We start from the raw sequence: 24,211 nt of genomic DNA, 5'->3' as shown, positions 1-24,211 counted from the left end.
ACACACACTTTGTCTAACAGATATTGATGTTAAACACGATGTTTATAGAAGTGCTCCGCCCTGAAGCGCATGTGTTCTTTTACTAAAGTAATTTGAAGTTCTGCTACAAAGACGCAGCTCATTTTTAGGCGAGAACAATTTAATCTGCACCATTTTCGACGTTTCCTGAACAAGCCGGAAACGGTGGTCTCCGTGGAAACCCAAACAGACCTTAATCTTGGGTTTTCAGAAACATGTCTAAAGCTAGCGACTACAGTAAATACGGTTTGGCTCGGCTGCAGGCGGAACTGGAACAGGAGAGGGAGATGAAGTAAGTTTGAATAAAAATGTCTCTGTAATGTTTCTTACAAAAGTTTCAAAACTTAAATGTTAACCACTGTAAGGAGAGCACATCATGGTTCTTGGTTGTAGACAAATGCTTGAAGAGTCAGTGTGTGATCTGCGGAGTACCATGTGTGAACTGCAAGAAAGACTCCAGAGTGTTGATGGGGAAGGTGAGCAACATTGAAGCCATTTGTAGAATACACACTCACAGGACAGTTTATTAGGTACAGCGTATTAGTTCTGACCCCTTTTGCCTTTGTGGCAATAGATTCAACAAGGTGCTGGAAACATTCCTCAGAGATTTTGGTCCATTTTGACACGATTGCGTCACACAGATGATGCAGACTTGTCGGCTGCATGAAGCGAATCTCCTGTTGCGCCACATCCCAAAAGTGCTCTATTGAACTGAGATGTGGTGACTGTGGAGGTTGTTTACAATGAACTCACCGTCATGTTCAAGAAACCATTTTGAGATTATTTGAGCAACAATACAAAAACCATTTTCAGTTGGTACTAAGGGGTTCAAAGTATGCAAAGAAAACATCCCTCACACCATTACACCAGCAGCAGCCTGAACTACTGATACAGAGCAGGATGGATCCATGTCTTCATGTTGTTTACGCCAAGTTCATCCGAGAGTCGCAGCAGAAATGGATCATCAGACCATACAAGGTTTTTCCAATCTTCTGTTGTTCAGTTTTGGCGAGCCTCTGCAAACTGCAGCTTCGTTATGCTTTTTCTAACTGACAGGAATGAGACCCAGTGTGGTCATCTGCTGCTGTAGCCCTGTTGTAACGTGTGTTCAAAGATGCACGCACAACATCTTATCTTTTTCAGGCCATTCTCTGTAAACCCTAGAGATGGTTGTGTGGGAAAATTCGATTTAATCAGCAGTTTCTGAAATACTCAGACCGGCCCGTCTGCCACCAACTACCAACTATTCAGAATCACTTAGATCACCTTTCTTTTCCATTCTGATCGGAGCTCGTCTTGACCGTGTTTACATGCCTAAATGCATCGCTTTGCCAACATGTGATTGAATAATTAGATATATGTTCTAAAGAGCACTTGAACAGGTGTAATAAAGTGTCCAGTAAGTGTATTTTATGTGTATAATATTTGCAACATTGACCCATAGTTGTAGTTGCCAAGTCTGTAATGTATTCTGTCCTAAAAAGGATTATATTATGATGGGTTTGTATGTTTTTGCCAATGTATCAGGAAATGAGTGGAAGACAAGGTATGAGACACAGGTAGAGCTAAATGGACAGTTGGAACGACAGCTCTCACTCATCCACGAGAGACTGGAGGACATGAAAGGAAACCCTGTGGGTAAGTTCCCAGGCATTAAAATTAGTTTATTGTTAAAGCTTTTTTGCTGGTTTGCCACTGGAATTTCCCACTCAGGTTTTTCCTAATCGTTAGATACCGCTGTATGATTATATTTCTCCAAATCAAGCGTAGTGTCACTGAAATACATCCTGCAGAAACTCTTTGAAATCCATGAACTCAAACGTTTCCAAGGCGTGAAGCGTTTGCGAGCTGATGCTTTATCATTTAAAAATAGGCAACTTGGGAGGAATACGTTCCTCTGCATCTTGTGAAGGATTAAAATGCATTTCTAAAGGCTTTTCAAATCAACCCTCATTTTCTGTTTTATTGAATTAAATAGCACAAGCTGTAACATTTCCACCCATCTCAAGCTGTTTGCTTTTACAGTATTATGCATGCATTCATAATGCTCACGTGCTATTGTGGGTTTTTTTGCAGATCGACTGGCCTCTATTCGGTCCTATGAAGACATGCCACTAGTGAGTGCAAATGTTTGTTTTCTACTAAGGTGTCTCTTTATCTGTTTTTGTTCCAAGTACAAGTTAACAAAGAGAGAGAGCTGTCTCTCTCTGGTGGCAAGTGTAAGACAGAGGCACATACCACCAGAGAGAGCCAGAGATCCAGATTGGGTTAGAGTGTGGACAGCACAGGCAGGATTGTTAGGCCAGCTGCTCTCCATCCTCCCGCTGATGCAGGCTGAATAAGCCAGAGTTTAATCACAGCACTATAATCACGGGATTACAAACCATGGGAGAGTAATGCACACTAATTACAATGCTTTAAGGCACATACACACAAATGCACACCAGACGCTGAACGGTTGCGCAATACAGTCTAAAAATGTGTGTATGTCTTAGGGCAGTGCTAACAGATGCTTATTAGTGTATCCAAGGAAACAATGCTGTAGACTGAAGGCCTGTAGACAAACTGTGAGCATGTGGGAAGAATATTATCACAACACTGTTAATGTGGAGGTAAATGAGGAGACCAAAATGTTCTTTTAAAGTAAGCAATACAAGAACACTCCACCGTGTCTACAGCTTTAAAGAATGAAGCTAAAAACATTTCTCATTAGTCCTCTCAAAACTCCTGAATACATGCTTTTAATGGCATACACCTGTAATGCAAATAATATTTAGGATGATCAAAAACAATGTGATATAACCAAACAGAATTAATGCACACATGTAAATGTAACACCAGAGATGGCAGACTGATGTTCAACGAGTGGTATTGATACATTGATAAAGTATTGCGGCATGAAAGTTGCTGTTCTGGACTGGCTACAGCTGCATGTTACTGAGCGCAATGAAAAGAAACTCCTCCAACCCTAGAAAATTGCCAGGTCTTACTGCTCTTCTCTGGGCTATAAATCTCACCAAGCTTTACCGTGTCTGAGGTCTAATGTATTTATATGGCTATTGAATAATGTATGAGCCTAATCCATTTTTGCTCTCATGATTTCTGCATTAACGATTGTGTTATTGTTTGATCCTACTAGGCAGCACAGTGCTATTCAAGAACAAATTGATTTGTAATTCAGCAGCGTGACACGCCTGTAACTCTGTGGCCTCTTTGTCGTGATTTGTTTCAAATTAATGGGAACGCTTTGGCGCAGGAAACACTGAGACACCGTCTGAAGCTCCTGACCGAGGAGAAATCTGACCTCCAGACTCAACTAATGGATTGTCATCTTCAAATTGGACAAGAAGGAAAGGTGTGACTCCCGTCTGTCCCTTGTGACAGAAAACAGCGAGAGGGATTTTGTATTAGAGGTCACAATGTCTGCTGTTCTACTTTTGTTGTGTTTTTTTAGTTCTTAGACAAGCAGCTTTAGTTTTTTTTTTTTTTTTTCCAGGTAATAAATAGTTTACTTGTGAGTAACCGCCATTAGCAGTGGATTGAAAAAGATTTTGTTTTGTTTATTGTTCTGCTCAACAAAGAGTAAGATATTCGTTGAATGCAGGTTTAGTACACAGCATGTGCAGTCAGTAATCCCTGTTGTAATCTGGTGCTCATTAACACCGAAGACGTGAGAAGTACGCTCACAAACATACACGCATTGTACCCGCAAGCAGACAGATTATTGCCTGATAGAACAATGTGACAGTATATTTTGCTGTTTCTTTCAAATATCAGGCATTTCATAAAACCAACAGTGAGAGGCGGGCATTCCTTTCAGAAATTGCTAAGGTAAGCAGTCATGATGTAACCTGTTAACTACTAATCTTTGAATGCTAACCACATACTCTGGTTAAGTGCTACAACAGGACAACTGATACTTCTAATGACATGCAATTTTCTTATTTTTCCTGCAGAATAGGTTATGAGCTCTCATTCGTTGTCCTGTTATATAATAGGTCAGTCTGTTCTGGCAAAAAAGTGAGTCAAGGACTTTCTGCTGTGTGCTGCAATAAAACTGGTTTCTGCAGAGCTCAAGCTGAAGTGAAACTGAGCGGCAATGAACAGTAGTTCCCAGTTACTGTCGCTATACACCATAGTGGTGTGTCTAGAGTGTACTTTAATTACTAATCAGTTATCTTCTCCCACAGCTGTCTTCTACCCATGAAGCCCGAAGAATGCGGCACTTTGCACGTCCACAGAGGGCGCCAGAAAGCAAAGAGATTAGGTCTGTGAGGCACAGCACCTACAGATGATGGACAACATAACATGAGCAGTGCAATAACAGACAAAAAATTAATACATCATGAGCTCCATTTAAAAGGTGTTTTTTTTTAATGGGTGGGTGGTAATACTCTAGGGTGCCCTATAAATACAAGAAGACAAGAAGAAAAAGTGATATTTATTGCTTAATTCATGAGACACTGAGATTGGTTTAGAGGTTCCCTTGGCTCTGTAATTGTATATTCATGTTTGACAAAAAATTAATGCTGTAAATAAATAAATTCTGAGATGTTCTAAGACTGTTAGGGACTTAATAGCTATTATTATTTAGCTACTTAATCCCTTTGGCATTATTATTGTTATAAGCTAAGCAAATTTGGTTGATGTAAAAAAAACTGCACTTTTCTCTCTGTTATCTCCTGGTGCATAGAGGGAAGCAGACCGACAGGAAGGCAGAGGCTGATTCTAAGAAAGGAAAAGAAGGAGGAGAAGAAGAAGGCGGAGAAGCCTGTGTGAAAGAAAGAGGAGGAGGTGGTGGTGGAAGAAGAGCAGAGAGAAAAGAAGAAAAGAAATTACAGAGGAAAAGCAGGTTACCCACGCTAAAGCACAACCTGAAACACAATCCTTAAGCCAAACTTAGTAAAATTGCTCTTTTCTGGTTATGTTGGAATGTTTATGCTTTAATTTCTGATGGCATTTGTTCACATTTCTCAGTGGCTGATTATATTGAAATACTGCAGATTCTACACTAACCAGCCACTTCATTAGGTACACCTTTGAGTATTGGGCTGCATCCCCTTTTGCTTTAGAATTGTCTCAATTCTTTGTGGCACAGATTCAACCAGGTGCTGGAAACATTCCTCTGAGATTTTGCTCCATATTGACGTGATAGCATCCCACAGTTCCTGCAGATTTGTCAGCCGCACATCCATGATGTGAATCTTTCGTTCCACCATATCCCAAAGGTGCTCTGCTTCAGCGTTCAATGTGTTGTTCATTCAGAGATGCACTTCTGTATACCTTGCTGCAACGTGGGTCTTACTGTTGCCTTCCTGTCAGCGTGAAGCAGTCTGCCCATTCTCCTCAGACCTCTGACATCAACAAGGCATTTTCACCCAGAGATCTGCTGTTCACTAGATAGACCTTTTTCAGACCATTCTCTGTAAACCATAGAGTAAACCATACCACGTTCAAAGTCACTGAAATCACCTTTGTTCCCCTTTCTGATGCTTAGTTTGAACTTCAGCAGGTCATCTTGACCATGTCTATATGCCTGAATGCATTGTGTTGCTGCCATGTGATTGGCTGATTAGATATTTGTGTTAACAAGCAGTTGAACTGGCAAAAAAATAAATAAATAAAAGAAAGAAAGAAAGAAAAAAAAAGAACTGGCCTATCTAATAATGTGACCAGTGAGTCAATTATTGTAAAGTCTTTACCTTACAATGTGAAGCACCTTGAGATGACGGTTGTGATTTGACGCTATATAAATAAAACTGAATTGAATTGAGTGTATTTAGGATTTCTGTCTATGTGTGGCAGTTGGTCATGTGTTTATATTATTATTAACCTGATGTCAAGCTAAAAAATGCTACCTTTAAAATCAAGTCTGGACTTTTTTTCAAAAAGAAGATTAATTGCTTAAGAAGAGAAATGTTTAAGAGACGGGATATTAAAACCTTTGTGGCTAAAGCCTTTATTTCAGGACACCAAAAAAAGAAATCCTCTATGCAGGAAAAAGGCTGAAGGAATATTGCAGGCTTTGAGTGTAGTGCGGTCATGTGCTAGTGTGCCAAAAGCCTGCCGAGTCCAACGTTTCTTGTGTCACTGCGATATTTTTTTAAACACCTCCTACGATTTGCATTACGTATGCAGGACCACATCACCGCTCTCGCTGTTTGTAGTTTCTCCACAGAGCAAGCGGTCACCCCCATCCCACCTACTGACCACCTTTTTAAATGTGGGTGTCAGAAAACTCTATCGATATGAGTTGAAGTAGTGACTAGGAAAAAAAAAAAAAAATGCCAGAAGCACTGCTTCAGTTGTATTTGTGAAGAGTGTAGGATGGGTTCAGTTCTTGTCAGCCTCAAAACAGTGAATTAAAATAAAATCACAAAGTGGACTACGTGGTGCTGAAGGCATGAACAGCATAATTTAATGATTTTGTCCTGTCCCTGTAAACCCCCTCTGAAAAGTATCACCTGATCAACCCAAATCCTAATGCTCAAATTTCCACCTCCAGAAGGAATTTCTTTATTGGGCTGGTATTTGCATTCTGATATGGTTGACTCGGTGTACGTTACTGAACGAGCTTCCATGACAGCTTGTTTTTCTTAGATTAATGACTTCATTTAGCAGTAGCTACTTCATATTGCCTCATGAAAGACTGAGCAGATTTGCAGCGTGCCACTCTCTCCCTCTTACTCCTCTCTTTCCTCCCTCTCTCACGTGTAAGCTTTTTTTTTTTTTTTTTTTTTTTAGCACAACTCACTGCAACTTTGCCTGTGAATCACACAGTCACAGAGGAACTACCCAAAGGTCTTCTCCTGACAGGTGAAAGAGAATAACACAATCACAACAGCAACTGTCAGAACACCATGAATCACAGTGCCGTTGCTTTTTCATGCCAATTCACTTGTTTCACACACTCGTGTGGTGAAGCACGTTTACACACCCTTCTGTGTAGTGTGAAAGTATTGCCTAAAGGTACAGTGATTAATCACAGATCGTAAAATTAAAGCAGGTTCATTTTTTTTAATTTACTTCTGATGGGGCTTGAATATCTGTTATAGGTCTATCCATCCATCTGATTGAGCTTCAGCTTTCTTTAAAAGTGCTGTTGACTTCACAGAGATTATTTAAAAGAGGTATGCTACTCTTTGCCTTTATTTTTGTTCTTTAAAAGTGGCTGTTGTGCACATCACTGAGAAAGGGGGCTTGGCATAAAAATGTGTTTTTATGATTGTAAAACTGTCCATTTACATGAATAATTTACAAATAAAATTATGCATGCCCACATAGACACTTAAAAGCCTCAATCGCGCATGCCAAAATCTTTTCTTTATATAGGCCACAAGTCATGCTGTGTCATGCTTCAAGAGTTGGCCTCTATGAAGAATTGCACTTATTTAATTAGTATGGATGCAGTGTTTCTGAGCCTGTTTTGTTCTGATTTTGTTCCACCCTTTCTGCAATTAGTCAGTGGCACTGGTGACACAAATGTAGATGGAAGCATATATATACATATATATATATATATATATATATATATATATATATATATATATATATATATATATATATATATATATATATATATATATATATATATATATATATATATATATATATATATATATATATATTGGAAATGCTTGATTACTGTGAAACTTTGGTAACTAGCTGCAATGCCAAATAGGGCTGCTTTCAAAATGTACCTCATATTGTGTCAGTTTCTAACCTCAAATTAAACTTTAAGTTTATCACAACAGCAAAACCCAGTCTTTTGATTTCTTGGATTATTTGAAAAGACATCTGACTCTTCTTTGAAAATCATATTACGTCTGAGACTGTGTGTGGCCTATGTCCTCCATCTTTGTTGCTCTTTCTTGTTTCCTCAGGATTCATTTAGACAGCCCTCACATCATCTCAGTTTTTGATACGTTCAGAGTCCCCAAAGTAGAAAAAAACAGTGTGGGTGGTTTTTTAAATTATTTTATTTATTCATTTAATTTTTCTCTTTCATTCTCAAACACCAATAGAGTCATGTGCACTCACCGGTCACTTTATTAGGTACACCATGCTGTTATCGAGTTGGACGCACTTGCACCTTCAGCGCTGCCTCTTTCTTTATAGATTTGTTGGCTGCACATCCATGATGTGAATCTCTTACTCCACCACATCCTAAAGGTGCTCTTGAGATGTGGTGACTGTGGAGGCCATTTGAGTGCAGTGAACTCATTGTCATATTCAAGAAACTAGTTTGAGATGATTTGAGCTTTGTGACATGACATGTTATCCTGCTGGAAACAGCCACCAGAAGATGCGTACACTGCTATAAAGGGATGGGCATGTGGCATTTAAACAGCACTCCCTACAGGGGCCAAAGTTTGCCAAGAAAAGAACCCCCACACCATAAATCCAATCAAAGTTAAATATATATTACTGTTGAAACTGGCGTCATCAAAACATAATTAAAATACTGTAAATACAATGAAAGAATTTGGGAGCCTGACTGCAGCTTTTACCATTGCCGGCACAGATAAATGTTAGATAATACACGCGCATGGTTCATTAGTGAGTGACGGAGAGGGGTTGGGTGGTCTCCGGAGTCCATGATGTAGGTCAGTGGTCTTTATCTCTTCTTGCACTGACAGACTGTTTCCTGTGTTAACCTCAAATTTCAAAGCTTGTATGAAGAAACAAGCTCGTGCTAAAGAGAGAGCAGCATCTTCTGCATCTCTCAGCTCTCTGAATCCGTAAGAAATTAAGTGCAACTGAATATTATTTTGAGATAATTTATACATGTAGTTCCAAAACCAAATAAAAAGTCAATGCCGGGAATACTGAACAGCACAGTAAAAGAAATGCAGCATGTGGGTTTGTGTATAAAGTTAAGGTGTTACATAACAACCCACGTGCAAATGTAGGTTCAACATAATCTTATTCTATCGATACATTCACAGTCACAAACATCTATGATCCATTCAGGTACGAATAAAGATTTATGTAAAATATGAGCAAGGAATGTTTCCAGAAATGTATTTTGTGTTTGTTGTTGTTGTCATTGAAAAATATCTATAGGTTTGTTCTCTTTGTTGAGCACCAAAGTGAAGTCTTAAATTGCCATAAGGCACCCCCCCATACAAACACACACACACACACACACACACACACACACACACACACACACACACACACACACACACACACACACATATCTGACGCGTGTCGTGGGGGCTGGGTGGGTGCAGGACCAACATCCACCCCAGCACGGGTGGGAAGCGTGTGGTTGCATCCTAATGAGGGGTGGGGGGCGCTGAATGAAAATCACGACAGAGCGACGTGGAGGAGGAGAGAGAAAGGGTGGGTGTGAAAAAAAAATGGGAGGGTAAGCAGCTGCTACCAAGTCCATTTCCAGTCCAGCCTCTGCTTCTTGCTCTCTCACTACGCACACACACACGCGCGCGCACGCATTCACTGGTGTTTGGTGGTGGGGTGCATCAACTGGACAACAAAGAGACACACGGGGGGGGGCTCACTGCAGCCAGGACAGGATCACATATTACCAGCACCCAGTGTCAGGGACAAGCGCACTGAACTCCTTTCTTACATCTACTGGGAATTAAGGCATCAGGCAGACTGGAGGTGACCGTCACAGAAGCGTTAATTGCTCGCGTAGGTAAGCCTGATCAGTTGCTGTTTTTATTGGCTGATACAAGCGTGATTGATTATTTTAGTCGTGGTTTACTGCAAAGTCTTCAAACACACTTTTATATGTTTTTTTTGTTTGTTTTTTTTTAGTCATACCTCTGTCCGGGACCCGCTGAAAAATGTAACACATCTGCCGTATTTTAATCATGAGTAGCTATAATGGGGTCGCAGTGTTATGTTTAACTCCCGGCGGTCACGGCTGTTTGTCCGGCTGCGGCTCTTTTGAATATTTATAGAGCCAAATTAATAGGTTATTATCGATTCGTGACGAGGCGCTCCATCCATCTGCGCGTCAGAGCAGCTCAGGCGCACTGTCAGACAGCGTGGATCGTCAAGAAGCGCACTGTCCACTGCTCGGCTTAAGAGCACTTAATCTGTCATTAGCGAGGTATTTTGAGACGGTGCACCAGCGACGGATACCGGCTGGCTGTTATATCAGCCGTCCGAACCTCTCCTGGGTTGGTTTCTTCATTTTCGGCACCTCTTGTTCGTTGTTATTCGGTGGTGAAAACTTTCACCGCAACCTTATATCTCCCTGTTTGTTGTTTCCCAGACAGTACAGCCGTACTTGTGAGCCTCGGCAGCGAAATGGAGATGGAGCACTTTGACGAGCGGGACAAAGGTCAGAGGCACAGCCGGTCTAGTGCGAAGATGAACGGTGTTCCGAGTCCCACACACAGCGCCCACTGCAGTCTGTACCGGACCCGGACCCTGAAGACTCTGAGTGCGGAAAAGAGAGCCAAGAAGGTCCGCTTCTACCGCAACGGAGACCGATACTTCAATGGGATTGTGTACGCCATCTCCTCTGACAGGTTCCGCACCTTTGACGCCTTGCTGGCGGACCTGACCCGCTCCCTATCCGACAATGTCAATCTGCCTCAGGGTGTCCGGACCATCTACACCCTGGATGGCTCCAAGAAGATTACCAGTATTGATCAGCTGGTAGAAGGTCAGTATATATGGGAGCTGTGTAACGATTCAAAGCACTGAAGGACAGCTCCTCTCATTTGTGGCCTTTGTGCCATGTTTATGGTTATCTAACATAATAGGATGCCTATCTTTCACTCTCTGAAAGAGTAAAGACTTGCTGGCCTGTGAGCTGGCATGCTATGCCTGCTTGCCCAGCTCCCCCTCCTGCTGCATAGAGTAAGGCCACAAACAGCAAGATACTTTTAAGGGCACTACTTCATAAAAAGAAAAAAAAAAGCCTAATCCAATAAGCCCACCATAGATGACTACTGTAAGATTATGCCACTCATTTAATGGCCATATGGCCATACAGATATCCGGTGTGTTGGCTCAAGTTATCTTGATCTGTTTTACTCTCTAAAAGCTGCATGCTAATGTCATTAGGTCAGAAGAGGTGAGAAGGGAAGGGCTATAAGCTGCTGTTGAGTACATGCAGACATTAACGAAGAAAAACCTTTGACCCCAGCATCGAAGGGATCCACTGACTCTTATTCTGCTGGCATAATTATCACCTGAGAGGGAAGGGTCACTTCCAATCAATACAAATCTGATCTGAACGATACTTTTATCCAGTGATGAAACATTTCTATTCCGATGGGAGTGGCCTCCTCCGGGATTAAAAAGGCACCGGGGGTCACAGAATAGTTTGATGATTCTTAACATGATGTGACTCAAATACCTCATGGCCACAGATCTCAATGGAGCTGAACAAATAAGCGAGTATATTTTTTAGAGAATTGTGCTTCATCCTTTCAGTAGAGTTTTTCTTTAATTTATCACCCAAAACAAGCTGCAGGAGATCCCAGATCAATAGTTTTTACCCCTTATTATCTATTTCTTTTGCCAGAAGTTAATATGTTTTGTTCTGTAATCCTTCCTTGATTTCTACTCCTTTTTCCAACCCCCCCCCCCCCCCCATCAGGTGACAGCTATGTTTGTAGCTCCACTGAAGCCTACAAAAAGTTGGATTACACAAAGAACGTGAACCCCAACTGGTCGGTGAACGTCAAGGCTGCAGCGGCGGCGTTCCGCGGGCCTCCTTCTCTCGGCAGCACCAAGGCCAGCACCTTAGAGGGTCGCGAAAACAAGGACTTCATCCGTCCCAAGCTTGTGACAGTGGTGCGGAGCGGAGTGAAGCCCCGGAAAGCAGTGAGGATCCTCCTGAACAAGAAAACAGCCCATTCCTACGAACAGGTCCTGACCGACATCACTGATGCCATAAAGCTCGACTCTGGAGTGGTGAAGAAGATTTACACACTGGACGGCAAACGGGTGAGAAATCCTTGCGCGGTTCAGTGATTTGTTATATAGAGTGAATATGAATGTGCTTGTAGAAGATAAACAGCCTGTTAGTGTTTATATGGTATCAAAGAACATTAGACGTGGCTTTGAATTGGTTTCATTGTGGCTGACACTGGTTGTGAGCCTGCATTAAATTTGAACAAAATTTTACAACGGAGCTAGTGGGAAATGTGTCACACATGATGAGTACCTCCACGGAGAGAAATGCTGAAAAAAGTGAGAGATTTTATATGGCTGTTTTGGACTGGATTGGACAGGGGAATTGAAGATCAACTGTCTGGTAAAGGGATCAAAAAAGGGTATAAATATATAATGAATGCACTCCTGAGCCTTTTATGAATGACGAACAGCTCTGGCTGTGAACGGGGACACAGCCAGAGCTGTGAAGAGAGAGAGTGGCAAAGAGGCTGAAAGAGGTCAAATGAAGGTATAAAAAAAATGAAAGAAATCTATGAATGGAGTCTGGATTCTCACCCACGCTGCAGCGATGTGTGCCAGAAATCAGTCATACCCCCCTTGATAGTCCACCCACCTAACCAGCTTCCTCACTGAGTGGGTGGGAGGGAGACTATAAAAAGAACAAGGTTTAAACCAGATTTGTACATGGACATAGTATGTGTAATAGACCACACATGCTCTTCTCTATAGCACTAAACCTGCATGTGGACCTGCATATGTGGAAATAGCACTGAACTTGACCTGCACGACAGCTGTATGAGGTCAAATGCTCGTTCTCACGTCTGTGTGTCAATAAGAGGAAGGCGCAGAGAGAAAGACACTGTCTCTGCCAGCATGTCAGGGTTTTAGCTTATACTTGTGACAGGTTTTAACTCTCTAGTCTCTTCCTGTTTGCTTTCCTGTCCCCAACTCCATCTCTCATGTCAACCCACATCATCATCATCATCATCATTTCTGTCTGTGCATCGTTCTGCTCCTCCTCTCTCTGCCTCTCTCTAGGTCATGTTGTAAGTTATTGAATGTACTGCTGGCAGGAGCATCAGAATGACACACATTGCTGTTAAACAGATTGTATTGGATGGGAAGGGTTTCTGGCTATTTCAGGGCATACAGCTATAATAATCTCCTAATAGGGCAATATTTGACTTATCTTAATAAATATTCTCTTTGCCCTGTGGTCTTTTCATGCTTAATGGGAATTTTGGTATACCATGCTACCATTTATTCCAGCTCTAAGCATTGATCTGCATGTGTCTGCACTGGTATATCATCCAATTTCTGAAGCCACGCTGTCTATTTAATGATCCACTGCTAACCCAGCAGGAAATGACCTGCTGTTTGATTGCAGCACTAGCCAATAAAATCCTGGGATCAGGTTTTCCTTGAGAAACCTCCTGTTAGGGATTACACTCACACTTTTGTGCAATGCCCACTTACTCTGCCATTGGTCACAGGTACTTTGGAGATTACAAAATAAATTCTGCTCTTGCCATGTTCAGCCCTCTGCAATTTGAAGTAAGCATATTATGCCTGTGCTATTTTTAGGTAAAGTATTGATTGGGCCTGTAGGCATGGTAACACGCACACTGTCAAATTATCTGGGCTGGGCTCAGTGCAGATCCAACTCCTTCTCATTTTTATGTCTTATTTTGTATGTAGGTGTGGGTTAATGCCCATGAGAGAGTTTGTGATTATGTTACTAAGAGAAGAGGAAAAAGGGGAGGATGTGGGAATTGAATGTAAGATGGGAATTAATGATGAAGCAGCAGCAAGCAAAGTGGTTCAGAACAGCTTTGTATATCGGGTCTAACGTGTGAGAGATCTGAATACTGTTATGTTTCTAATTAGTTGAATGGTCTATATACTAGATAAGGAAATTTAAACCTTCTGTGAACTGTGGTTAATCCATTTTAACTTGATGAGTACAGAAAGGGGGACCCAGGCTTTGTATAAAAGAGTATAAATCTCAATATGAGGCAGAATGACAAAATCAAACCTGTTTTCTGAAGTACTAATGAATGAACACTTATGTCTAAATGAACATATAAGTAATATAAATAAGTAAATAAATAATAGCAGGGGTTACCTAATGTTCCTTTTAAAATATCAGAAGTGTGCCAAAGGCAATTGCCTTTATGTGTGTGTGTGTGTGTGTGTGTGTGTGTGTGTGTGTGTGTGTGTGTGTGTGTGTGTGTGTGTGTAAGGATAAAGGTACTTTAAGGTTTAAGTAAAGTGTGTGTGCAGGTGCACGCCTGCATCCTTGCGTGGTTTTGCCTGTGTGGGCTGCTACCATCAGCTGAGCCGCGTCAGTCATTGAGCCTACGGCAGAAGTAGGTTTCTGGGCCTGGCTGCCAGTAGCTTTGAGTCCCAGCAGAGCTGCAGAGCCGAGAGAGAGAGAGAGAGAGAGAGAGAGAGAGAGAGAGAGAGAGAGAGAGAGAGAGAGAGAGAGAGGGAGAGAGAGAGGGAGAGAGAGAGAGCATCTGAAAACCAGAGCTTTGGCTTCTTTTCTTCATTAACCCCTGTAATGAGGCCAGAGTCAATGCGGAAGGGTTTATGCGTACACTCAAAACGATCATCAGAAGTTCAGTTCAGAGAAAAAAAACTTCATAGGTGCATCAATAGGTGTTGCTAAGGGAATGTCTTCAGCTGTCAGTCATTTTGTTATACCTGTGCATTTATATGTGGGTTCATGCATATGTTTGCATTTGTGCCTGACTGTGTGCAGGTGTTTCAGTGCTTTCGGTTGAAATGCAAACAATGCTCTTTGGGAAACACTGGGGTGAGCAGCATATTTCTGTTAAACCCTTTTTAAAAAAAAAAAAAAAAAATTAATTGCTTGTTATGTCAGTATGTTATGCAATCTCAAACAGCCTTATAATGACGTATCCCGAATGAGATGTATATAATACATGTAATACAAATTGGCAACTATAAATTATATCTAACTCTAAGTTTTCTAACATTCAGTAAGATGTTTAGCACTTGGTGCCACTAGCTGGTAACAATAAAGCATTAGGATGTTCTGAATCATGTATACAATATCTATAATAACGCATGTATGCAATCATGTATGGGATGGAGATTGGACAACATAGGACAAGCTGTGAACAACTCTCTCTGAGAGCACCATGGTCATTTGGGTATCATATTTCTGTCTGTAATAGAAGAATCTAGATCAAATTCCAACCCCCACTATGCTATATTGATTCTACCATTCTGGTCTTTCAGTATCTGATAGATGTTATTTTTAGCTCCATCCCTTCACCTTTGGGGTTACCACAATCTCCTATTTCACGGCAAGCTCTTAACCTTGCCAGTTTCTATGAAGATTTGATCTAGTTGCTTAGGAACCAGCTAACTTGATGTGATGTCATAGCACGGTGGGATTGTGTAGCTTGGTTGGCCTTATCGAGAACATAGACGAGCCATAAGTGGCTTAGGTCGCAAACACGGCTGGCCTATTAATACATTTGAGCTGTGTTCACACACATAGACACAGACAGGCGCACACACACACATTATGGTGGACCCCAGCTGCTAGCCTTGAGCCTTGTGAGGCCCATGCATACTTAGGCATGGATAGTGACACACAGATTCATCTAGATTTCTGCTCATGCATCACTGGCCATTAACTGCGGGCACTTGATGCTGATTACTCATTTCCAAGGTCGGTTGCATTCTATTATTGAGCGCTTCATTACTGAGACCCCATAATATGTGTCTCAGGGGGTTGAGCATAGGCAAATAGTAGCATTTTTGCATTGAGTGCTAATGCAGAAAATAAATAAATGAATAAAAAGGGAGGCTTACCACATAGTAGGATAACTTTTTACATAAACTGTTTTAAGGCTAAAATTATTATTTTTTTAAATATAAAAAAAATATATTTTTTAGAGTAGCTTGCATCCATGACTAACACATTATTACCCTTAAGTTACTGTTTGCAACTATATGATTTAATTTAAACAAGTTAGGCAATGTTCATCTCCTTTTCCTTGACACCTTGTTATTATTTGCATTTTTTGGTCACCCCCCCCTTCTACATTTGTAGGAGCAAGAGTGATGAACCACTTGTTCACTATCTGCAGTGCAGCCCTCACCTCTCTTAACTGCATTGTTGGCTTGTTCTTCTCCTTGTTGGCAAGACAAAAGAGATATCCTTTGATATCCTTTCATCATCATCTTCTGTTTCCTCTGCAACCTCCTTTCTCTCCATCCTCCATTTTTTTAAAAATTTTCTCTCCACCCATGACTGCATCTGGTCTATTTGCATCTTCATATATTATTCATCCTCATCAACAAACTTCCAATCTTTACATCTTTACATCCTCTGATCTTCTACTTTGTCTTTCCTAACTTTTCTCAGTATGTCTGTCTCTTTTCTGGCAGCAGTCCATTGCTTTTATGGTTATCTAGTCTTCATTTAATTAGCACACTCGACATGCATCCCCAAATTCAAGAGCTGCAACATATGGCTGCTCGCGCTCTCCTCCCCTCTTCCTTGCTCTCTGTCTTTTCGCATGTTCCTCTGTACATTATTGCATATTAATTTTTTTATTTATTGGTTTCATTGTGTTAGGTGCCTGTCTCCTTTAAGTCTGAATCCAGCTCTGCAGTGTCTGTAGAGAAGGTACTACAGTAATGATACAAGGACAGGGATTATGTTATGCTCACATGCAAAACATTAGATGTTTTTAATCTCTGCTGGATGTATTTAAAGTTGATGATGTCACTTTTTGTTCTCCGTATGAGGATCGTAGGAAGCAGAGCCCATCTGCTCCTGCTGATGTGCTGAGTCACAGTTACTCAGCAAAGTGTGTATATGTGTATGTGTGGCCAGTACATAGTCAGTTACTGTGGAGTGTGTTTGTGCATTCCTCAGCGGTAATGCTAAGATTATACTGCTGTTTTTGTGTGTAAACAGATCATATAGAAGGCTGTTTTTTTAGACTGTCTGTCTGTCTGTTTCACTCTGGTTTAGTTAGCCAGTCTGTGTGTGTATGTGTGTGTGTGTGTGTGTGTATGTGTGTGTGTGTGTCTTGGTATACCAGTGAAGAGTGACTGTAGCAGGTTGGAGGGCCTATTGTATTCAGAGGATCTGCTGCCAAATTAGGATCGATGGCAGACGTTTCCAGCCCTGGCAGACTGTTCAGAACTTAGTCACACCACAACTTTATCACACGCACACACTCACAGGGAACACACGCAAACACGTGCATGCACAGTCTGACTCAGTCACTCTCAAATCCTCTTCAAATGAATCTGCATTTGAAAGATTGCATTCCAGCTTCTTGCTTTTGGTTACTTAAAGAGCCGGACCAACGCATCTCATATGTCAGATTAGATTTTGTCTAATCTGACAGATGAAATATGTCTAATCTGAACAAAGCTTCTTGAAGCCAGCTGGAAGGCAGAAATGGCATGCTTTGTTAAGAAACACCTCAGAGGTTTTAGAATCTTAAAAGATAAATATTAATGTATGGTTAACGGAGCCACTTCAGTGCACACTTTTGAATTTGTCAGCAGCAAAATCCTTGCATCTGTAGAATTGTAACCATGGATTGTATTCGCTGCATACACTGAACTGTCCAAAAATAATTTTCACCTTCTTTATTTCTGTCTGTTTGTCAGCATCAACTTCAGAGGTCAGCTGAGTTTAATCCGCATGTTGGCATCTTTAAGTAAGTGCAGTAAAGTAGGGCATGTTTGTCTTTCCTCTGTTATTGCAGTTTAATAAAGTCAAAGTTACATTTTATTTCCCACACTCTACCAAGCACACGAAGCCATATTATAGGCCTTGTTTAGCCAGGGTTGAGTCAGTCACACATATAGTAGCTTTATTTTTATAACTAATTATTTTTTTACACATTTGTAAATCTTTGTTTTTGGGGGTTTTTTTTGTTTTTGTTTTTTATTGTGAGTAGCATAATGGTCCTGTATCATTACACAACCCTGTGTTGTATGATAATTAAAATGATGTTGAATTCCTCCAGGCAGGTTTTCTTCTTCTTCTTCTTCTGCTACAGTAAATTGAATATCTTTTGTACTCTGGATTGTTGGTTGGACAAAATAAGACATATGATGACATTTACAGCATATGGATTAATTGAGATCACGATCAGCAGATTAATCAACCATGAAAAGAATATTTAGCTTCAGCCCTCAAGTTAGTTCAGACTGCTTCCTCATTGCTCATTTAATTGATCCCAGAATTACCCATGGAGTCCGCCTACTTAGCCTCTAAAAACGTGTTTTATCGCATTAATTCAGCATACACTTATATTTTTAATGCATTGCATGCACGTGCTCATTTATGCACACCCATTTTTGACTGTTGTAAAACCAATAGCTTGAAAGGGAGAGGCGAGATCATCAATGAGGGGGGGAAAAAATCATGAACAACTGGAAAATGCTGTCAAATTTAGAAAGAAATGCATAAAACAGCTTCACAAGAAAGTTTGCTATCCCCCTGTGGAGAGCAGAAGCGGTTACATAAGCTGTTATGCAACAAAGCAGCCAGCCAGGGAGGCAGGCAGTCTGCTGCTCTGGTTTGAGGTGAACGCAGTAACACCAGTGCCAGATCAGCCCGCTGCATGGTTAATTGGCCTCACATCAGTACTGCTTTTTCTTTTCTTTCTTTCTTCTTCTTCTTTTTTAGCTCTTCCTGCCATCCCCTCTTGTTCCTCGCTCCTCTCTGTCGGTTCACATTCAGTTTTCTGGTGAAATTGGGCTCTTTGAATTGTGCTGGTTGAAGCAGTGGGAGGTCATGTGTAAATTCTCTGTCAGGGTGAAGATGGTGTCAGCTTTCCCTTGTGTCTCTGTAAGATCAGTGTCTAACTTTCCTTTTGTCAGGTGCCATGGCTCTTTGTCTGCACATTTCTGTGTCTCCTTTGGGTCTATGAGGTGATTAGGACAATAAGGAAATCAGCTTTAGTTGTGTCATGTTAGAATGTTTTTTATGATGCTTTTTTTTTTTTTTATAAGAAAATATAGTATACATAGCACAAAACTGAAACACTGTTGTGCCACATTACTGCTTCCTGCGTCAGTGGAGTTTTGCACTGTCACAATATACAGTAAGGACAAAGTAGAACAATAACTAGACACATTAATCACATTTAAAATAAACCAGTCACTGCTACTGCTTCTGTAAAATAACAGCCATCATTTACACACAGCTATGTTCCCACACACATAAAATGTTCTTTATCTAACGTGCAATTATACCAGTTCTGGTCCCACCCCTAAACTACATATTGCATGCAACTCTGAAACACTTATACCATTTGTTGCTGCCTCAGTGTATTGCTGCTTAAATAGAGCTTTGTCAGTCAGTGTCATATTTTTCCATTTCTTTGCTCCTTTTTTGTTGTTGTTCACATCAGAGGCTCTGGATGATAGCAACAAACAGTTTACCCTTTGTTGTTTCTGTATGTCTGTATTTGTGTCAGAGCATTCATCTGTTAATCTGTCAGTCTGCGTGTCTGTCAGTACCATCTGTCTATCCTTCCATCTACAGTATCTTTCCAAGGCAAGTTTTTCAGAGCAGCATGACAGGCCCTGTTGGCTAGCCACGGTCGATTCAGCACCACAGACAGCTCCTCTGGCTGACTGCAGTGACAGCTCCTCCTCACTCTGAAATGTGGTGTTTCTGTGGGCTGGATTATGTTGATCTCACCATCTATTGTGGTGCAAAAGATTAGTGGTTGAATCTTCTTTTCTTCTCCTGCTTCTGTTGTGTTTTTCTGGCTTTGAAACTATCTGGTTGACTAAGTTTGTTATCAGAGAAAGACAAAAAATAAGAAAATATACAAAGATGAGGTGCAGATTTTTTTTTAATTTGTTTTTTTATAATTGATTGTTTTGGTTTTTTTCTTAAAAAGGCATAAAATGATCAAAATCACAAATTCCCACCTATGATGAGGTGTTCAAAAGCCAACCATTTAATCCAGTGACTAATAAACAGGACAAACTAAGTAAAAATTTAACAAATTTCCACCTTTTTTTTCCTATAAGTAGATACACTTACATCTGGCCTCACATAGTTATAGTTCATCTGCTGTATGTTTGAGTGGCTGTCAGAAATTCCCACTAAAAAGCGAGGAGCTGACAGGTGTGTCTTCCTCCTGTCAGCTCTGGAAATCAGATTGAGAGACATAAATAGGTGATCTAAATGAGCAGAGTGTGAAGTATTGTCACTGATCATTTGCTACCAGCATATGATTCACAGGAGCTGGGAAGTGAGAACCTGACAGACTCTTGTATGTGTGTGTGTGTGTGTGTGTGTGTGTGTGTGTGTGTGTGTGTGTGTGTGTGTGTGTGTGTGTGCCTGTGTAGCATATTTCCTTGCAAAATGCATCAGCACCACAAATGCCACGTTATGTGTGATCTTATAAAACATAGATGCTATCACTCACAACTGATTAGTCTGCATATATAAATTGCTTTTATGTGGCGTTACGTTTATTTGAGTTCCATATGTTGCTATTTGATTAATATAACTTGTTCATCTGTCATTCCATTTATGTGATTGATTTGTATTTGGTTCTGGTAGTTACAGTTGTGTGTAGGTTTGTTTTGAAGCCTTCCTCGTCTTGTGATTATTAAACAGTGCCACCATGTGGTGGCAGTTATTTGCCTGTCTCTGTTCCTGATTCACTTTTGCTGTGATGTTCTATGAATTGTATTTTGTGTAACACCATATAAGACCAAAACCAGGTTTCCCCTGGCAAAAGTGATTTGTATTTATGTTTAAAGAAAAAAAAAATGAAAGAGAAGAAAAGCAAACATAAGAGAGCATGAGGAACAGAAATAATAGTGGATGTTAGGTGATTCTACACTAGATGGCGTAGTGACAACACAAAACAGTTTACTGAGAAATGTTCACGATGAACTCTTATTTGTTTTTTAACCCTATAACAGGGAGATGGAGGTTGTAACACCTCTCTGGCCATAAAACAGCAACTTGTTTTCCATTGTAGACAATAAACAACATTTGTTGTAGCACAACGACACCTATTAAACTGTCCTGTTAGGCAATATAGCAGTGGACAGTAAGCGGGAAAGCTTGGGGTCAGGCCCATAAGGTCTAACAAAGAATAAGCTGACATTTCTGCCTCACTAGTGCTGAGTTACTGGAAGGATTATGAAATTACTAATCTCCACACACCTCTGCTCTTCTCTCATCATTTTAGACTAGTGAATCTTTTCCTCCGTTGCTCCGTTTGTTTCCTCCCGGCCTTGTTTTAGCAGCAGTAGATGTTGTGTAACTGTGCTGGTTCTCTGGGAGAGGGGAGCATCAGAAACATCAAAGCAGCTTGTTTTGTCATTGGGCTCAGAGAAGGGCTCAGAGCAGCAGTCAGGAATAGATCTCCTCTGCTGCTCTTTTCCCCCTGTCTGTTTGCTTCCTCTCTAACTCAGGGGATTTGATGATTTGGTTGCATCTTTCTCTGATTTTGTTTCTGATGTTTTTTTGTTTTTTTTTTGTTCTCTTCACCTTTACCAGCTCTCTCTTCTCTCTTCGTTATACATTGAACCGTCTTTCTGAGTTTTTCAGAAAAACAATTATTCATCTCAAAAGTATATTTTTTTTCACTATTAACCAGGTCATGTATCACAAGGATGTGTTTCTCTGTATTTGTGTGAATGAAGCAGTGAAAAATCATGCTCACAGTAGATGAAATATGAATGATGGTGTTCTCACACATCAGCCATGCAATGGTGCCTAAAGGGCACCATCATCATGCCAGCTATACTTTGTCTCACTTGTCTCAGTAAACAGTTTGTGTTTGTGTGTTGCTCGTTAGCTTAAAGGTGCCCTCAGAAGCTGCCCTAGATGAAACCTGCCCTTATTTCTCATCCCTATCTTTCCTGATTCCCCTTTCTTTCCCCGTTTATCTTATGATACTCTGCATGCTTTTTTTTCCCTTATTGTTTGCCCAGAATTTTTGTTGTGTCTTCTTAGGCCACTGCAACAACAACAGTCCTCTGCTCCTGTCCTGCACAAATGAATAAGAACAACAGGATTTGTGTTATACCAATAAAGATCACAGATTTCAAAAGAATCCAAGCTTTAAATTGAGGTGGCTCAAAGGAAGCGTCTCAGATGTCAAAAGAAAAATCTTTTTGTTAGAGATGAAGCAACTAGTGGATCAAATGATGCACCAAACATTTGGCAATTGTGGCTTTTCAAATCATGGAGCATTGTTGGGCTGTTTTTTTTTTTTTTAAATATAAATATCAGTGTAGATTTACTTTTGGGAAAACGTTAATAAAGTTAAATTAACTCAAAAATATTATTATAATCATATAATCACAATCATTATATTCAGAATGGATATACCAGCATAGATAAACACACAAAAATATACAAAACACAGATTTATATTGATTAAAAAAACAATTGTGCAAATGCATGGCTGTGCTAAACTGAATCATCAAAAGGAATAGGAATTGAAAGTCATATTTCTATGTGAAAAAATCTGAAAGTGATAATGTAGTAAGACTTGACATCAAAATTACTGTATTCACATGCAGTGCAGGTGGGCGAAAGACAGAGTGCAAGGATAGTTTGGCAGTTTTCCAAAAGGGAGAGAGCCACATGTGTTGGTTTATGTCAATGCACGTGCATGGATAAAGCATGTATGGTGTGTGTATGTGTAGGTCCATGTATTGTTTTTGGGCTCAGACACCAGGCACTCTGCTGTGAGCCAGGGTTGGGCCCTGATAACCCTATCTTGCCATGACACTTGGTTTTGTTATTGTCATAGAGGTTTTGCTGAACATGCTAAGACAGATCTAAGAGCAGATTTGCTAGTTGAGGTGGTTTGGGTGTATGACTAAGACACCTCCTTTTCACCTTCTAGGTGAGGTATTTTGGAGATGTTCTACTGGGAGGAGGCCACAGGGCAGACCCAGGACATGCTGGAGAGATTATATCTCTCACTTGGGTTGGGAATGCCTCAGTGTCCCCCCAGATGAGCTGGAGGAGGGGGCTGGGGAGAGGAAGGTCAAGGTATTTCTGCTTCGACTGCTGATAAAAGTGATATGAAGTGGCAATGACCACACTCCACCCAGATGTTTCTTCTATCTAGGTGTACAAAACTCATCTTGGTAGTCAATCTCACTGGGCCTTGGGAGGAGAGACTATCCATGTCTCATGAGCTGAAGTAAGCCAAGTGCCAAGATCTGGTTGATGAGGCCTTTGCCAGAGGATGGCTTCATTTCCCATCAAAGCTGGACCCCTTTGTTTCCCTGCAACATCTTTTGACCACATGCAGAATCAAGCCCAAAGAACTGATAGGGGAGCCACAGTAGCTTAGACTGGCTCAAAATGACTGTTGTTGATGAGAGCTTGCAGGTTGAGCCCTTTCTTAGCTTCAGTGTACCACTCAGGCAAGGCATACAGGTTAATGGGGGAAATACTGGTGACTCTGAGATACCTACCGAAGGATTCCCAACAAACCAGAACACCTTGCCTATCCTTGACTGTCACAGGAAAGCAGTGACGTGCGGTGAGGGTCGTGACTGGTGAGGCACTGACGTCATCACATCAGATTTACAAACATATAGCTTATTCACCATTTGATTGGCAACAGTTGTTTTGTTTAACATTAACATAGTCTGAAGCAAACCTTATAGCTGTTGGTCTTCCTTTAATTATTATCTTCTGCTTCGATTGAAAGTCCAGTTTAGAAAATTCTTTCAGTTGAGTTATGTAATCTTCCATGTTGAACATAAGGCCAAGCAACAGGAAAAACTAACTGGCCTTGCTAACTGTTTATGGTAGCTTGCCGCCGAGGAGTCGTAGAGTCCCTGGGATCACCAGCGCCCCCTACCACGAGGCACGAGAACTGCGTGCCTCACCTAGTGTCTCTTCGCAGCAGTTTCATGATCGCTCAACACAAGAATGCATTACACACACATACAGTTGTTAATGAAAAAAACAAAAAATAAACTGTGCATTATATACACCAGCTAAAATATGGAAATTTAGTTCATATAGTAAAAGTGCAGTGAGACCGGAAAGTAATCCGGTCTCACTGCATAGCATGCCAGCACAGTTAGTAGTCATTGGCAATGACTATACTGAGCCGCACCACGGATTGCGCAAGCCGTGGTGCGGCTCGCCGGGCTGGTGCCTCACCGTTCGTCTCTTAGTATTTGACCGGCAAATGCGAAAATTCAGCGATTTTGAAAAAACTAATCTAAAAATGGTGTAGTTAAATGGAAAAGAACTTTAAAATACAAATCACTGAATGAATATAAC

General features: G+C 40.8%; 2 protein-coding genes across 9 annotated transcripts in view; both read left to right on the top strand.

Moving 5' to 3' along the window:
• Positions 1 to 181: 181 nt before the first annotated feature.
• On the top strand, positions 182 to 5,787 carry ccdc169 (coiled-coil domain containing 169). 4 transcript variants are annotated; one of them, XM_030746838.1, is made up of 9 exons: positions 182 to 310; positions 412 to 494; positions 1,546 to 1,656; positions 2,095 to 2,135; positions 3,275 to 3,373; positions 3,796 to 3,849; positions 4,209 to 4,285; positions 4,712 to 4,870; positions 5,117 to 5,787. In XM_030746838.1, the coding sequence occupies exons 1-9, from the start codon at positions 234 to 236 to the stop codon at positions 5,145 to 5,147; spliced, it is 732 nt and encodes a 243-aa protein (XP_030602698.1). In that variant the 5' UTR covers positions 182 to 233; the 3' UTR covers positions 5,148 to 5,787. The 4 variants fall into 4 exon arrangements, with proteins under 4 accessions (XP_030602698.1, XP_030602697.1, XP_030602699.1 ...); XM_030746837.1 differs by having other exon boundaries at positions 4,712 to 5,787; XM_030746839.1 differs by lacking the exon at positions 3,796 to 3,849 and having other exon boundaries at positions 4,712 to 5,787.
• A 3,766-nt stretch (positions 5,788 to 9,553) lies between these two features.
• dclk1a (doublecortin-like kinase 1a) overlaps positions 9,554 to 24,211 on the top strand; it is a 46,025-nt gene continuing 31,367 nt past the window's right edge. For 2 of the 5 annotated variants that reach the window (XM_030746712.1, XM_030746716.1), the window contains exons 1-3: positions 10,019 to 10,172; positions 10,268 to 10,663; positions 11,606 to 11,955. In XM_030746712.1, the coding sequence (XP_030602572.1) occupies positions 10,303 to 10,663; positions 11,606 to 11,955 (711 nt within the window). In that variant the 5' untranslated portion in view covers positions 10,019 to 10,172; positions 10,268 to 10,302. Of the gene's footprint in view, positions 9,683 to 10,017; positions 10,173 to 10,192; positions 10,664 to 11,605; positions 11,956 to 24,211 lie in introns of those variants that run through there. The other 3 variants (XM_030746713.1, XM_030746714.1, XM_030746717.1) reach the window with 3 other exon arrangements.

This window comes from Archocentrus centrarchus, chromosome 14, assembly GCF_007364275.1.
Source record: "Archocentrus centrarchus isolate MPI-CPG fArcCen1 chromosome 14, fArcCen1, whole genome shotgun sequence".
In the NCBI taxonomy this organism is placed as follows: Eukaryota; Metazoa; Chordata; class Actinopteri; order Cichliformes; family Cichlidae; genus Archocentrus; species Archocentrus centrarchus.
This window is presented reverse-complemented; position numbering and strand designations above follow the sequence as displayed.

Excerpts from the sequence above, each read along its gene's own strand:
- ccdc169 (XM_030746837.1), top strand. The coding sequence starts at position 234 with ATGTCTAAAGCTAGCGACTACAGTAAATACGGTTTGGCTCGGCTGCAG. Across the intron at positions 2,136-3,274 it reads CCTATGAAGACATGCCACTA|GAAACACTGAGACACCGTCT; the intron begins GTGAGTGCAAAT and ends GCTTTGGCGCAG. Across the intron at positions 3,374-3,795 it reads AAATTGGACAAGAAGGAAAG|GCATTTCATAAAACCAACAG; the intron begins GTGTGACTCCCG and ends TTCAAATATCAG.